Source organism: Saimiri boliviensis, chromosome 12, assembly GCF_048565385.1.
Source record: "Saimiri boliviensis isolate mSaiBol1 chromosome 12, mSaiBol1.pri, whole genome shotgun sequence".
Lineage (NCBI taxonomy): Eukaryota > Metazoa > Chordata > Mammalia > Primates > Cebidae > Saimiri > Saimiri boliviensis.
Window position 1 is genome coordinate 2,780,703 of NC_133460.1, and position 17,105 is coordinate 2,797,807.

Consider the following 17,105-nt stretch of genomic DNA (forward strand, 5'->3'; position numbering starts at 1 on the left):
TTTTTTTTTGAGATGCTGGTTTCACTCATGTTGCCCAGGCTGGAGTGCAGTGGTGCAATCTTGGCTCACCACAGCCTCCGCCTCCCAGGTTCAAGCAATTATCTTGCCTCAGCCTCCCAAGTAGCTGGGATTACTGGCATGCACCACCATGCTGCCTGGTTTATTTTGTATTTTTTTTTAGTAGAGATGGGGTTTCTCTGTGTTGGTTAGACAGGTCTCAAACTCAAAACCTCAGGTGATCCGCCTGCCTCGGCCTCCCAAAATACTGGGATTACAGGCCTGAGCCACTGCACCCAGCTTTTTGCTTATAAGAGTAATACATATTCCCAGAAACATTACAACATGCAAGCAAACGGCAAGAAGGAAAGATTCTATTCCCTAGAGGAAACTACCATTATGTCCTTGATACATTGTGGATATTGTCTCAGTTCATTCTTGCTTTTAATTTTAGAGACGGGGGTCTCCGTATGTTTTCCCAGTCTGGTCTTGAGTTCCTGGACACCACACCCCCGCTCCCCCAACTTACAGTTTTGCGTTAAACCCGAATTATTGTAGAATAAGCAATAAAATAAATTTAATAGAGAAATGAAATTTTAAAAACCAAAATGTTTTCCTGCAAAAAATTAAGCTTATGTTTAATTTCAAATTGTGCCTCAGTGCAGGAAGCACTGTTTGTGTTTATCCTTGGGCATGAATGCTCATATTCTTGGGGAATGGGTTGTTGCAATGACATTTCTAAATGAGTGAAAGGATATTCAACATTTTGGTTTTGAGACATACAGTCTTTGGGAAGGACAATTTGACTATAGAAAAATGTGTTCCTCCCAGCCATTTGACACTATCCCTACACTTGAACTTTAGTACCAGTGGACATTGCCATTGCTTTTCACCATTAATCCAGCAGAGGAAGAGTGGTGTCCCATGTTAAAGAGGAAGGTGGAGCCTGTTGATTGTCTGTGTTTCTCATGGCATTGGGGCCCTGCATTCTCGGTGTTAATCCTTTGGCTCTCAAGTGTCATGGATCCTCATCTGGGTACTTGCCGTACTGTGTCCATGCCTTTTGGTCCCAGCCACACGTGCTGTGACTTCCTTCCCACAGCGTTTGGATTGTGCTGCATAGTTTAGCAGAGAATCCTGTTCTTTTGTGGTACAAACCATACATGCAGAAGCAGTACAGGCATAATTATATGGTCTTTAGTTGGGCTATATTTTAAGCCCCTCTTAGTACCCAACACAGCATTAAAACCAGTCATCACTGTTTGGACGGGCACTGTTGGTAGTTAGGATGGTCTCTAGGGAACAGATGATTTTTACATAATGAAGCTAAACTGAAAGTTCCAAACAAATAGTTTTATTTAAGGATCACATATTATATGTGGCCTTCTTTGGGGCTTGGTTTTCATATGACTGATTTACATCAAGATTATTTCAGCATGTACAGCATGATTTTAATACACTGGGTATTGGGTCCACTGTGAGGATTCAGGTTCTACCGCCTTAAAGCCAGGAGGGCAACTGACCTCAGGGCCTGTAGTGGCTGACCAAAGGCACAGGACTGAAGGCAACTGGCCCCTAGAAGTGCCTTTCCAACCAGCCTAACGAGGGTGCATATGGCCAAATAACTGAAGTGTATAAAATCACAAAGTGGCTGGGCATGGTGGCTTATGCTTGTAACCCCAACACTTTTGGAGGCCAAGCTGGGAGATGGTTTGAGGCCAGGAGTTTGAGGCCAACCTGGACAACATAGGGAGACCCAGTCTCTATAAAAAATACAGAAACTAGCTTGAGTGTGGTGGTGTGCGCCTGTAGTCCCAGATAGTTGGGAGGTTGAGGTGGGACTATTGCTTGAGCCTGGGAGGTCAAGGCTGCAGTGAGCCATGATGGCACCACTGCACTCCAGCCTGCCCGACAGCGAATTCCTGTCTCAAAAATAAGCCAAAATTTGTTAATATGACCAGACAGATCCAGACTTACTTAGGAGGGCTCCTGTTTTAGACTACACAGGGATCTACTTGCACAGGCTGGAGTGAGGCACGGGCAGTCAGGCCCTCACAGTCCTGCAGAACACTAAAGGAGCTTGTAGGGAGACCTCTAGCATGTGATAAGGATGGGGCAATACCTACTGCTGTGATATTTGGCAAGGACTGGCACCAAGATTTCCACGCTGGGGCTGTCTCATATCTTGACAGAGCTCTCCACTGGGCATGACAGTCATCCCAAGTGTCACAGTGCCTCCCAAGAACATAGCTTCCTCTTCAATGGGTGGGGCTCCTTCACTGTATTCTTCATTAGAGTGAAGAATCCTTATGGCCTTCAAGGACCTCCACAGCCTTGGCCCTGCCCACCTTCCGCTTCCCACCCATCCCCTTCCACTGCTCTTTTCCTGTTGTGGTTTGCTCACCGAGAAGGCACTTCACCGTCTCTGGCCAGCCAGCTTCTTGCACTTTGTGCTTTCCACCCAGTTGTCCCCTCTTTCACGGCTAAGGGACGTGAACCAGCCCTATGGCTGTCAGTGTGTGCCGTTTGCCCTCTGTTGTAATGATCATCAAGGGACTTGCCTCCCACTTTCCAGTGAGCACTTCCCTGTCGAACCCTGGGCCCAGCCATGCTCAAGGCACGTTCAAGTCACAGGACATGTCCGTTAACTTGGGAGAAGTGGGTGGGCTCTGGCGAACTGTGGTTGGAGATAAATGCCGTTACATCCCCAGGTCCTTGCCGCCTTGAGAAGTAATATATCAGGTTACAGAATAAAATGTCTTTTTTTTAAAAGAGGTGTTAGCCGGGCGCGGTGGCTCAAGCCTGTAATCTCAGCACTTTGGGAGGCCGAGGCGGGTGGATCACGAGGTCGAGAGATCGAGATCATCCTGGTCAACAAGGTGAAACCCCGTCTCTACTAAAAATACAAAAAATTAGCTGGGCATGGTGGTGCGTGCCTGTAATCCCAGCTACTCAGGAGGCTGAGGCAGGAGAATTGCCTGAACCCAGGAGGCGGAGGTTGCGGTGAGCCGAGATTGCGCCATTGCACTCCAGCCTGGGTAACAAGAGTGAAACTCTGTCTCAAAAAAAAAAAAAAAAAAAAAAAGAGGTGTTAACTGCAGACTGCAGGATATATAGGGTATGCCCACCCTTAAGGGGATGCGTGAAATCCTAGCTGATAGTAACAGCTTAGAAAGGCGCTTTCAGGATTATTTTTGAGCATTGTTGAAGTTTTCCACTTAGGATCATGTTCTGGAACTGTCCCTTTCCAAGAGGTTTCAGGTGCCTAGTCAGGCCCAGAGGGTGTGAGGACTGGGAAGTATTTGGGGTGTCCTCATGCTGTCCATGGGCAGGATGGTCTTTACGAGTGAGGTGGCAGCTTGTTGGCAAACAAGGGCAGTGTGGCCTGTCCAGCACCTACCTCTTTCTAACCAGTGGCTGGAAGAGGTGGTGAACCTTGAATCCCTGAGTGCTGGATGAGAAGAAGGGGCCTGCGGGCAAGAGGAGAGAGAATTCTTTCCTGCTGTTCCTACTTTATTGCATCCTTTTATGACCTGCACCCCTACTTCATTACCCCCGGGTTATGGACATTGTATATATTCCAGGGCCCTACTCGAGGCCAGCTTGAGCTTCGCCTAGGAGGGCCCCCCTCTCCCGTAGAGAGGGTTGAGCTCACTCCACAGCCTCTGATCTTTCCCATTCCCTGGAAATGTACTAAAGATGGCTGTCAGGAGCTTCTTAGGGAGTCTGGTAGCTCCGTCTCTTTTGGTTGCCGCTAACCCTGTTTCTGTGGATACCTCAGGAGTTCACAGGCTCCCACCTCTCCCTTCCTGATGCAGGGGGCCTCGCTGTGACTGCTCCAACTCCCACCCTGGGTTGCCTGGTCCCATGGTTAACCCCTGCCCTCTCACTCTGATCAACAGCCCTGATGGTGGCTCTCAGCTTCTTGGATGTTCCTAGTATATACCTTCTGCCTCTTGTGTTCAAGAAGTCAAAGAGTTCTCCTGAACACTGTGTGCAGGAGGCTGGTCCTGTGCTGGAGCTGGCCAGAGCTTTTGGTAATGTTCTGGCTGTTGGATAACAGGGTTGACATTTGCTATTGGACCAAAGCATGGCTAGCTACTTGCAGAGGCCAGATGTGTATATGATCTGGCTATAGGATATAGGATGCATGGACAGGTGACCTGGCTGTAGGATGTGTAGATAGGCAGTAGGATGGGAGCCACAGGACAGAGTTGTTACGGCATCATTTGGAGTGGCAAAAATAAAGAAAAAACCTGGAAACTGCCTAATTTTTTAAAGACGGAGTCTCGCTGTGTTGCCCTGGCTGGAGTGTAATGGCACGATCTCAGCTCACTGCAACCTCTGTCTCCTGGGTTCAAGCGATTCTCATACCTTAGTCTCCCAAGTAGCTGGGATTACCGGCATGCACCACTACGCCTGGCTGATTTTTGTACTTTTAGTAGAGACGGGGTTTCACCATACTGGCCAGGCTTGTCTTGAACTTCTGACCTCATGTGATCTGCCTCCCTTGGCCTCCCAAAGTGCTAGGATTGATTACAGGACTGAGTCACTGGGCCTGGCTGGAAACAGTCTTCTGTAGGGGAGTGGTGGATAAATCATGACAATGTTATCCATGTAATATGAATATCGCATGTGTTTTCCTTCATGAGAAAAAGCATATGCACAGTGTATATAATAGGTGTATATGAACATTACACTGAGACTGCCTGGGGCTGAAACATTCATGGTTTCTTTCATGTCAGCACTCAGGGAAGGCTAATTCGTTTCTCCTTATTCATCTCTGCATCATTGCTAGCTGACATTTGCTTGTTTGTGTTTCCTTCTTTTAGAACTCAAAAGTAGAAATAAATATGAAACCTAGACCCATCACATATTTTCATAGCAGCTTTATTTGTAAATTTCCTCTATCTGGGAAGGACCCAGATGTCAGCAGTGAATGGTTAGATGACGGTCCATCCCTGCCGTGACATCCTACATAACAGTAAAAAGGAACAACTCATTCTGCACTGTGTCCATTTATGTAGCATTGGTGAAGTGACAAAACCAGAGACGCGGAACAGATGAGGGGTTGCCTGGGATGATGGGGGAACACGTTCGCTGGGGTGTGTGTGGTCATAACAGGGCCACCGGAGGGATCCTTGGGGTGTTGGAACTGTTCAGAATTTTAACTGTGGGGGTGTTGGACACATACATCTACACACAACATAAAATTGCACAGAACTAAATACACAAATAAGTACATGTAAATGTGGAGAAATCTTCATTGGGTTGGCGGTTTATATCAGGACCTGGCTGTTGATATTGGAGGGTGGTTTTGCAAAGTGGTGCTGTAAGGGGAAACTAGGAAGAGGGTATGTGGTCTCTCTCTGACCCTTGGTATTAACTGAGTATTGGTTCCAGGACCCCTCTCAGGTATCAGAATCCACAGATGTTTAAGTCTTCCTTCTATATAACAGTGTAGTATTTGCATGTAGTCTTCACACATGTTCCTGTATAGTTTAAATTATCTCTGGCTTGCTTATAATATCTAATACAGTTTAAATGCTATATGTAAATAGTTGGTAGACCATACTGTTTTGGAAATAATGACAAGGAAATCTGTACATGTTTAGTAAGGATCCCCCCCCCCCACCTCCCCGGTGTATTTTTTATGTGCAGTTTGTTGAATCCACAGATGTGGAAGACTGTTTCTTAAGACTGTGTATGAATCTACAGTTTTCTCAAAATTTAATCAAGAAAAGTTTAATCAAGTCAGTATAGTATGGTGTAGTAGCAGTCCTACAGGAGTCTGGATTATTTTGGGAATATCCATATTTAAAAAGCATATGTAGTTAAAGAACTTCAGCCTTCTCTGAGTGTTGTGCCTGTTTGCTAAGTACTTTGCTTCCATTCTTCCTGCCTAGGTCCTTGTGGCAGTGCCTATGCCAGGCCAGCCGTGACCCTGGACATGGGGAGGATATCCTGCCCTACCTTACCCTGCGGCCAGTGACAATTACTCAAGAATTGTACAAGGCCTGGCACATAATAGGGGTTCATTGGAGTTACTGATTTCATGGAGTTCTTAGGCAAATAGTAGATCCTTCTCATGTGGTATTTTCACTCCCCTTCTTGCCCCCACACAGATGCAAGCTCCCTAGTCCCTTAAGTCTCCTCAGCAATTCTCTTGTCCAGTTGTCTCCTGGCATCTATATGGGAAATGTTTTATGTTTCAGCTTCCAAACTGCTTTTTTTGTTTGCCTTGAATTGCTTGAGAATTTAAGCCATGCTTATGTGCATAATGCTGAGGTTTTTCCCTTTCTGGTTTTTTTTTTTTTTTTTTTTTTTTTTGAGACGGAGTTTTGCTCTTGTTACCCAGGCTGGAGTGCAATGGCATGATCTCGGCTCACTGCAACCTCCGCCTCCTGGGTTCAGGCAATTCTCCTGCCTCAGCCTCCTGAGTAGCTGGGATTACAAGCACGCGCCACCATGCCCAGCTAATTTTTTGTAGAGATGGGGTTTCACCATGTTGACCAGGATGGTCTCGATCTGTTGACCTTGTGATCCACCCGCCTCGGCCTCCCAAAGTGTTGGGATTACAGGCTTGAGCCACCGTGCCTGGCCCTGGGTTTTTTTTTTAAGCCTTTTTATAGACAGAGTCTTGCTTTGCTGCTCAGGCTGAAATGCAGTTGTTCAACCACTGCTCACTGCAACCTTTATCTCCCACTTCAGACCTCCCAAGTGGCTGACACTACAGATGTGCACCACCACACCCAACTAATTGTTGTGGACATGGGATCTCACTGTGTTGCCAGGGCTGGTCTTGAACTCTTGGTCTCAAGTGATCTTCCCACCTTGGCCTCCTAAAATGTTGGGATTGCAGGCATGAGCCACCCTGCCTGGTCCAATTTGTTTGTCTTATAAACAAAGTAGTTGAGTAGTTGGTACAACTAGTTTTCTGTTACTCCTTTTTGGTTTTTTTTTGAGACACAGTCTCACTCTGTTGCCCAGGCTGGAGTGCAGTGGCACGATCCCGCTCACTGCAACCTTTGCCTCCTGGGTTCAAGCAGTTCTCCTACCTCAGCCTCCTGAGTAGCTGGGGTTATAGGTGTGCGCCACGACACCTGGCTAATTTTTGTATTTTTAGTAGAGACGGGGTTTCAGCAAGTTGGTCAGGCTGGTCTCAATTCCTGACCTTGTGATCTGCCAGCCTTAGCATCCCAAAGTGCTGGGATTGCAGGTGTGAACCACTGCACCCAGCTTCCTTATACTTTTTAAAGATGATCTATCTCACTGTGTTGCCCAGGCTCAAGGGAGTTTCTTAGCTCAGGGTCCTGAGTGCCTGGGATTAGTGATGTGTTGTAAAGTGCCCTGAAATTTTTCACTTGTATCAATTATTCCTCCTGCTTCTTAGGCTGAGAGGGCATTCTACTTTGCCTTTTTAAAATTAGCTTTTAATTTTGGAGTAATTCTAGATTTACAGAAATATTGCAAAGTTACAACAGAGCTCCTGTGTGCCACCCCACCAACCTTCTCAAATTGTTAACAATTTATATCACCAGTGTGAGTATGTCAAAGCTAGTAATCTGGCACTGGTATGTTATTGTGATCCAAACTCAAAGTCTTTGAGGATTTCACCAGTTTTTCTATTAATATCCTCTTTCTGTTCCTATCTAAATTGATGTTGCTTGAATATGTTTCTGGTCCTAAAGCCTTTTGAGGGATGCTTTAAAAAATAAAAAAGAATGCTGAGGTAGAGCTTCTAGAGATTCTATGCAGTCACTCTGATGTGGGTGAGAGAACCTCCCCCATCCCCCAGCATATGCCACTGCAGAGCCATGCAGAGATGGCTGAGAACCACAGGCTTGGGCTCGAAGGTGAGTCAGGGTTTCAGGTTGGGCTCCTTATGCTGGTGATGGATGGAGATAACCAATACTGACATGTCTTAGCTAGACTCTTGAAGTGTATTTGGGACTATAAATCTAGAAATAGTATGAGTAAAGTTTATATAAAGATCACTGTTTTCTAATTTACCTTGATAACCTCCATTTAAAGTCATATATTTAATTGAGTTCAGTATGGGTCGACATGAGAGATTAGGAGAGGACCACGCAGAAGCCAGAGGGAGGGTGAACTGATGGGAACGGGGTGAGATGGGCTTTACAGTGTCCTGTGAGCTACCCAGGGACTAGGATTTGGCCCATGTGTTCTGCGTATCTGCTGTAGTAACAGAACTGTAGTTTTGATCCCTAAATTGACACTAGTGGAAGGATCTGGGGGGGTCGGGTGGAGCCACCTGTGACTCAGCGGCTTAGCCGGATATTCATGGACAAGGCACCACCTGGTGGCAGTACATGGACTCTCAGTTTCAACGTGCTAGGGTTTTATTGTGGTGTTTGCAAACCCTGCCCCCTGCCAGCTTTTTGGGGGAGGATTGATAAATCTTTGTGAACTGACAGAAAATATCAAAGCCGGCCAGTTGGAATCTTGCTTATTCTGATGTGTTATCTCAGGAGTGAGATTCAGGTGCTAAAGGAGCCTACCTAGCTTCCATAGCGACTGGCAGGTTTTCTCAGGTGGGTTACCAGTTCTGTGTTATGACATCACAAATGGAATTCAGGGGGAGGAAAGCTGAGTATAGGTGTAAGTGCCCAGTAGTTAGTGCAAGTGGGAAGAATATAAGCCTTGAAACTAGCCAGGGGGAGCCTACTGGATGTTTCTAAAACATATTTTCTGCTTTTTCATATACATACTGCATCAAAAGGCCTAGCAAGCACAAGTAATGGATACTGTCTTCTATTTCTGGGTGGGATATGCATATTATGAGATGGCAATTGCTTTATTTCCTACAGACATTTCTCATCCAGAGCTTGTCTATTTGATATTGCACATTGTCACTTGTGTTTGCCAAACATGTCCCCAGTCTTATTTGAGGTAATTTTGTGTCAAAAATAGTGTCATAGACCAAGTGCGGTGGCTCACACCTGTAATACTAGCCCTTTGGGAGGCTGAGGCAGGTGGATCACCTGAAGTTAGAAGTTTGAGACCAGCCTGGCCAACGTGGTGAAACCCTGCCTCTACAAAAATACAAAATAAATTAGCTGGACATGATGGCAGGTGCCTGTAATCCTCGCTACTTGGGGGGCTGAGGTGGGAGAATTGCTTGAATCTGGGAAGCAGAAGTTGCAGTGAGCCAAGATCGTGCCATAGCACTTAAGCCTGGACAACAGAGTGAGACTCGGTCTCAAAAAAAAAAAAAAAAAAAAAGGTGCCACAGCTCAAGTGTTTGGCCAAATCAGTCACCATGGCTTAAAAACTTCCAAAAAGGTGGGATATAAAACCTGGTATTAGATCAGTCTTAAATAGCAGTAAATGCACGTGCATGCCAATTATGTACATCTGTCTTGAACAACAAAAGAAGGCTGCCTCATTGTTTCAGCTATTTCTAGAAGCCTAGTACAAATTTTTTTTGTGTGGCTATTCTGTGCTTTCATCATTTACTTCTGGACCAGGGATTTACCATGTCTTAATTAAAATTTAAATCCTCTTGCGGAACTAACTCATTTATGAGGAGCTTTTAAAAATGGGATCTCCTGCCCATGGGAGCTGGGCTGGAATTGTCTTGGAAGCTGCTTGGACACTCATAGGGCTGTTGGTGGCTAGGACCCTCAACTCATATGCTCAGCGGCCACCACCAGTGGTCCTTTGCCGTTTCATAGCCACTGGCCTCGACCACTTTGTCTGCACCTGTCAGGTGGAAAAGGGCAGATTGGTCAAACCAACTCAGATGTGTTAATTTGGACGTTGAAGATGGAGTCTTGCTCAGATTCTGCTGCAACTGCAGAACGTTACTTGCTTTGCTTTTTAAGGCCAACTGCAGAGAAGACCTAAATTTACACTAGAATAATTTCAGAAAATATTTAGTCGTCATACTGTAGTTAATCCCACTGTTGAAAAACAAGGGTAGAGCTTACCCATTTCCCCCACTCCATCCTGTAAGATACTATGCATTCTTGAATTGATCTTGGCCTTTATTATTGATGTAAATTTTGGAGACAGTGGAGTCTATCTGAAGTCATTCAAACAAGCTAATCTTTGAGCTATAATCTGAATTCACTTGTGTCTCAGTGCAATTTCACCGGACCTCATGAAGCCATAACCTGTACTTTAGGATTACAGATCAGTTACAGAGTTCGATTATTTGCCACGCTTTAGACTGCTTATGCTTACATATGATCCTAATTTTAGATGAGAAGTTTTTTTTTTTTTTTTTTTTGAGACGGAGTTTCGCCCTTGTTACCCAGGCTGGAGTGCAATGGCACGATCTCGGCTCACCGCAACCTCCGCCTCCTGGGTTCAAGCAATTCTCCTACCTCAGCCTCCTGAGTAGCTGGGATTACAGGCACGTGCCACCATGCCCAGCTAATTTTTTGTATCTTTTAGTAGAGACGGGGTTTCACCATGTTGACCGGGATGGTCTCGATCTCTCGACCTTGTGATCCACCCGCCTCGGCCTCCCAAAGTGCTGGGATTACAGGCTTGAGCCACCGTGCCCGGCCCTAGATGAGAAGTTTTGTGTAAGGAAAAGGAGCCCTCATTTTTGCATCCATACGTTAAACCATGTCTTAAATCAGTCGTTATAGGACAAGTTTGAATCAAGGAAGTTACTTTTAAGATTATAGGCCAGGTGTGGTGGCTCGCGCCTGTAATCTCAGCACTTTGGGAGGCCAAAGTGGGTGGATCACTTGAGGTCATGAGTTTGAGACCAGCCTGGCCAACATGGGGAAACCCTGTCTCTACTAAAAATGTAAAAACAAAACAAAACAAAACAAAAAAACTAGCCAGGCGTAGTGGCGCACGCCTGTAATCCCAGCTACTTGAGAGGCTGCAGCAGGTGGATTGCTTGAGTCCGGTACACTCCACTGGAACATGCCATAATTTATTTAATAGGCCTTCATATTAAGGTATTTTTCCCTATTAATACATAAACATATTCTTAAGTTTTTTTTGTTTGCTTGTTTGTGAAATGGAGTTTTGTACTGTTGCTGGGGCTGGAGTGCAGTGGCATGATCTCAGCTCACTGCAACCTCCACCTCCCAGGTTCAAGCGATTCTTCTGCCTCAGCTTTCCGAGTAGCTGGGATCACAGGTCCCTGCCACCACGCCTGACTAATTTTTTGTATTTTTAGTAGCGACGGGGTTTCACTATGTTGGCCAGGCTGGTCTCGAACTCCTGACCTTGTGATTCGCCCACCTCAGCCTCCCAAAGTGCTGGGATTACAGGCATGAGCCACAGTGCCTGACCCTTAAGTCTAAATATACATGCTATTTCTCTTAAGTATCACAGATAGATAAGGCCTAGCCTGCTTTGTTTGTCCCCAGTCCCTTTCCCTTCTTGCCTCCTCCACATTGTAGGGGCAGTCACTGTCTTTGGTTTACAGTTTATAAATCCCATAAAAGTTTTTAATGATTTGATGTAGTTCTAGGAAAATGAATGTGGATCAAATGTGGATTTCAGAGTATCTGATTTTTCTTACCTCTTTTTATTTAACATGTGTGTTTGATTTAGAGTGTTAGAGCTAGTTAAGAATGAGCAGGCCGGGCGCAGTGGCTCAAGCCTGTAATCTCAGCACTTTGGGAGGCCGAGGTGGGTGGATCACAAGGTCAAGAGATCGAGACCATCCCGGTCAACATGGTGAAACCCCGCCTCTACTAAAAATACAAAAAATTTAGCTGGGCATGGTGGCACATGCCTGTAATCCCAGCTACTCAGGAGGCTGAGGCAGGAGAATTGCCTGAACCCAGGAGGCGGAGGTTGCGGTGAGCCGAGATCGTGCCATTGCACTCCAGCCCGGGTAACAAGAGCGAAACTCCGTCTCAAAAAAAAGAATGAGCAAAGAGACATTTTTCCTTCTCTCCATCCTATCTCCTGAGAAGACATCTGAGTTCATTTCCTTAACACCCTTCCAGAGCATTTCTGTCAAGACACGACGGTCTAGGGTCTAGTTTCAAGTATGTGTATATGTTTTCAGAAATAAGCTTAAAAAAACCCAGTAAGTTGAGACAAGGTCTCACTGTGTTATCCTGACTGGTCTCAAACTTTTGGGCTCAAGCATTTCGCCCACTTTAGCCTCCCAAAGTGCCGGGTTGATAGGCAATGAGCCATGAAGGGCCAGACCAGAAATAACTTTAAACATCATTAATGAAGTGTATCTATTAAGAGACTGTCAAGATCGAAATTGGTCTTTAATGACTTAATCTTAAATGTCTGGGTAATAATTTTTTATTTTTGGTATTTTGAATGTTTTGAGATGCTTGGGTGGTGGGGAATACGATTTTATTTTGGAATTATCGACGAGGTTTATGATAAAATCCTAGCATTGGGGTTTTGGAGGGTTCCTAGAGGGGAAGTGGGAGTGGCACTGTCCGTGGTGCTGAATCCGATTGCATGCTGGTTCCAATGGCAGGAAGGCTCTGAAATTGTGAAAGGCACACATACGACTGCCTGGCTATTAAAAAGTGTGTCTCCTTGCAGTTGAGGTGAGATTCTTAATTTCTGTCCGATGCACCAGGGAAAGCCAACTGTGTAGGCAGCTGTGGGGGCCAGCATTAGTTGCAGTGAGCTATGGGATGTATGAACCTACGTGAAACCTACAAGTCCTGCTGTGGTTACTCTCCTTGTAGAATAACCACCTGTGTCAGTGTGAGAAAATTATGCTTTAAAATTGATGAAAAGTGACTAGAATGTTGTTGTAATTCGCACCTTATTTGCCACTTATAACTTAAAATGTTTTGAATCTGAACTTGAGTTATATGTGTTTTTCAGCCCCAGCATTTAGCACACATGTACAGTGATCAAACAATTTTATCCTTTCCTAAACGCTTTCCCACGCTCTTTACAAAATTATGCATTAATTGTCCAGTGACACCTCGAGGATGATAATTTGATGTTTTAAGATCCTGGCATTGCTGGGCGTGGTGACTCATGCTGGTAATTCTAGCACTTAGGGGAGGCCGAGGCAGGTGGATTACATGAAGTCAAGAGTTTGAGACCAGCCTGACCAACATGTTAAAACCCTGTTTCTACTAAAAATAAAAAATTAGCTGGGAGTGGTGGCATGTGCTTTTAATCCCAGCTACTCAAGAGACTGAGGCAGGAGAATCTCTTCAGCTGGAGAGGCAGAGGTTGCAGTGAGCCTACATTGTGCCTCTGCACTCCAGCCTGGGGGACAGAGTGAGACTCCATCTCAGAAAAAAAAAGAAAAACAAAAAGAGACACTGGCTTGTTTTCATGATGAAAAATTTTAAAATATTTAATGCCTACATTTGCATATGTTTAGTAATTCTCAGAACAAAATTGCCTGTAGAATTGTTTTAATTACTAGGAAACCTATTGTAAAACAGTGACTTTTCACAACAATTAAAGTTTCTTTATGCTGATTAGCTATTATAAGAACTACCTAAGGAGTTTTTTGGTTTGTTTTTGTTTGAGATGAGCCTGTCACCCAGGCTACAGTGCAGTGGCGCTCTTGGCCCACTACAGCCTCTGCTTCCTAGGTTCAAGTGACTTTCAGGCCTCAGCCTGCCAAGCAGCTGGGATTGCGGGCGTGCACCACCACACCCAGCTAGTTTTTGCATTTCTAGTAGAGGCGGGGTTTCACCATGTTGGTCAAGCTAGTCTTGAACTCCTGGCCTCAGGTGATTCATTCGGCTCGGCCTCTCAGAGTGCTGGGATTACAGGCATGAACCACCATGTCTGGCCTACATAAGAGATTTTGCATAAAAAGTTTCGTGCAGAATATCATTGCAAATAAAGCAAATTACAGTGTGGCATGGCATGTATTCAAATTCCATTTAGTGTTTTGAAATTAATGAAAGCTTGTATTTAGTAAACATTAGTATAAATACTTTTTGGATTAGAATCAACTTTTATTATGGTACAACTGAAATTTATTAATGACTAGGCAACATCAAAAGTGTAAGTTTATATTTTGTTTAATCCATCAAATTCCATCAAAGCCATGAATGTAAAACACATGGAATTTCTTTTTCTTCTTTAAAGCTGGAGATACCGATGACCCACCAAGAATTACTCAGAACCCTGTGATCAATGGGAACGTGGCCCTGAGTGATGGACACAACAACACGGAGGAGGACATGGAGGATGGTAAGTGCCTGTGGTTTGCCTCCTCACAGCGGGCGGAAACCTGCCAAAACAGATTCAGATCCATTGTTTTTTTCCTTGGGTACTTCTGAGCTTGAGCATAGGTAGTTTTCAGGATGCTGTAACTGAGGAAAATCCTGTTTTGGTTTTGAATATCAAGATTGCCTACACCACTTCCAGGTAAGTAGATTCTCCCTACCCTAGGTGAGGAGGTTGAATATAGGTTTAAATGTAATAGGTGGGTATTTACTCATGCCTACAGGTCTCCAGCTACTGCTAGTATTGGGAACAACAAGCACCTCTGACTCTCCTTCCTGTTTGTTTGCAGCAAGATATGTGCAGCCATTGGGAACTTGGCTTTCCATTGCATTCTCGTTACAGGGTGTATATCAGTTGATGATAGCTGAGACTCCCTCCCCACTCCTGTTAGGGATGAAATCGGATTCAAACTTTGGCCTTCATTCTCCCTCACTGAGTTTTGGTCTATAGCTTCTCCATGAGAAAGCATACACATACGTATGTGCATGGACATTTTTTTTGTGCAGGAAATCAGTTTTTTCTTTCGACACCATTCCTTCTTTAAATGTATCAGATAGTGATCTCAATATTTGCAAGGTCACAATATTGTGGGTAGGGAGCAGCCAGTAATTGCAATATGCAGCCCCTGGAGTCTTGAGTGTAATATGAAACCATGTTCTGTCAAAAAGCATGTCCATCAATCCTCATGAGGGTTGTGTCCTTCCCAGGGGAGTAACGGGGCAGTTGAAAGAAACCATCAGCCACGGGCTGCACCACCAGAAGGACTGCTGTTCAGACCTCCTGCCAAAAGTTCAGCCTCCATGAGAAACTGCAGCCGTAGTTGAGAGTTCTCTCACAGTGCGGTTTACCCCTGGCAGCTGGCTGAGGCAATATCTGAGGAAGGTAAAGAGGCGTGGTTTAAACCCGCTGCTTTGTTACCTGTGGAGTGCGCTTTCCACTGTAGACAAGGGCAATGGTGTGGGTGTGGTCTCGATGGTTGTTGGGCTTTTGGAGGTTTTACTTCAGACACCAGAGATGCCGAAAGCGGTTGAGAGAGAGCATTTGGGAAGGCATGGCCAGGTCTGAGGTGACAGGTGTGCGTTTGGGATCAATTCTAGTCACTTGTGGAGCAGTGATAGGCCCTGCCCAGTCGGAGCATTCCCAGTCTAGTTCCCACAGAGCAATCTTTTCCAACATTTCCCCACTATTTTTTCTTTTTTTAGCGGGGAGGTCTTGGGAGGAGGTCTAGAGTGGAGTTTCTCAGCTTCTCGTGGCATCTTGGATAATTATTGGTTGTGGGAGGCTGTCCTGTGCATTCCAGGATGCCAGTAGCCCCTGTCCACCAAATGCAGTCACGGCATGTCTCTAGACGTTGACAAGTGTCTACTGGGGAGAATGACTTATGAGGGGACAATGTGGGTAAAAATCTCCTTGCTTTTGAGGTACATTTCACTAAATTATTAGACAGTGGTACCAAGCCATAGGTCCTGAAAGTGGAAATGCCTTTCTGTGACCTCCTTGATGGAAAAAGTGTATAATCCAAGGTCGAATAATCTTCAGTAGCACCTTTTCTTTGTTTGAAACTGTTCCTACTGTGGAAACACCCAGCATGTAATGTCTTTCTGATGACAAAGTGCATGGGAGGGAGGTGGTCCTGACTGTAGGAGTAGAACTTAGAGCTGAGGGCAGTGTTTTCCAGCACAATTTCCATACGAATTGTGCAACCCTCTTCTGCAGGAGAGAAATGTGTTGTGGAAAATGTACAGGATTCTAGGAAGTTGGGAATGTGCCGGGCTAAATAGGCTTTCTTTACCATTGTACGTCTCAGGGTTGTCATGTCAGAAGCAACATAAATTGCTTCTCCAAAAGAAGTTTTTGTTAATGATTCCCCAAGACTCTGGACTGAGACCGCCCCTCTCCATCCCCCCTTTTTTTGAATGTCCGTTTCAGACTAGGACATACAATCTGGGAAGCACTGCATTAGAAGTTTTGTCTGTAGCCACACTATCAACAACGTGACTGATTTGCACAGAAGCCTTCTTATAAGGGACATTTCTTACTATATAAGAAGCTAAATAGCTAATAACACAGAAAGAGATGGGAGAAATATATAGTTGAGGAAGAGAACATTTAAAAATCCTGTTCACAAAGAATTAATGGGCAAGTATTGGAATTACCTTCATTATACCTAGTCATTCTACTTTTAGTTCCTCATTCACTGTTATTCATGAGATGATCAAGGAAGTTTTAGTTTATACATTTTTTTGAGGTAGGATCTTGCTCTGTCACCTAGGCTGGTGTGATCACTGCTTACTGCAGCCACAGCCTTTTCTGCTCAAGCAGTTCTCCCACCTCAGCCTCCTGAGTAGCTGGAACTACAAGTGTGTACCACCATGTGTGGCTAGTTTTTTGTACTGGCAGGATGTCACTTTGTTGCCCAAACTGGTCTCAAACTTCTGGGCTCAGGCAGTTTTCCTGCCTTGACCTCCCAGTGTGTTGGTTTTATAGGCATGACCCATTGCACTTGGCCGAAGGAAGTTTTATTTTATTTTGAGATAGATTCTTGCTGTGTTGCCCAGGCTGGAGTGTAGTGGAGCCATCTTGGCTCACTGCAGCCTCCACCTCCTGGGTTCATGCGATTCTCCTGCCTCAGCCTTCCGAGTAGCTGGGATTACAGGCTTCCATGCTCAGCTAATTTTTGTATTTTTAGTAGAGATGGAGTTTCACCATGTTGGCCAGGCTGATCACAAACTCCTGACCTCAGGTGGTTCACTTGCCTTGGCCTCCCCAAGTGCTGGGACCATAAGTGTGGGCCACTAAGGAGGTTTTAGAGCAAATACAGCCTCTGAAGATCTCAGTGGATCTGGATTTCGAATGTTGTTCTCCGTGAAGCTAATTTGTGGAGATTGACTAGGACTTGTAAGAAATTGTATTAGAGTGAATAATTA

The 17,105-nt window shown here is 45.0% G+C and overlaps 1 protein-coding gene across 3 annotated transcripts in view; it reads left to right on the forward strand.

The window, feature by feature from the left end:
* Positions 1-17,105, forward strand: part of USP7 (ubiquitin specific peptidase 7) — a 76,165-nt gene that overhangs the window by 25,897 nt on the left and 33,163 nt on the right. Inside the window, exons 1-2 of one of the 3 annotated variants that reach the window (XM_074381626.1) lie at positions 7,834-7,853; positions 14,038-14,142. In XM_074381626.1, coding sequence (XP_074237727.1) covers positions 14,133-14,142 — 10 coding nt within the window. In that variant the 5' untranslated portion in view covers positions 7,834-7,853; positions 14,038-14,132. Of the gene's footprint in view, positions 1-7,833; positions 7,854-14,037; positions 14,143-14,894; positions 15,061-17,105 lie in introns of those variants that run through there. The other 2 variants (XM_039478060.2, XM_010339196.3) reach the window with 2 other exon arrangements.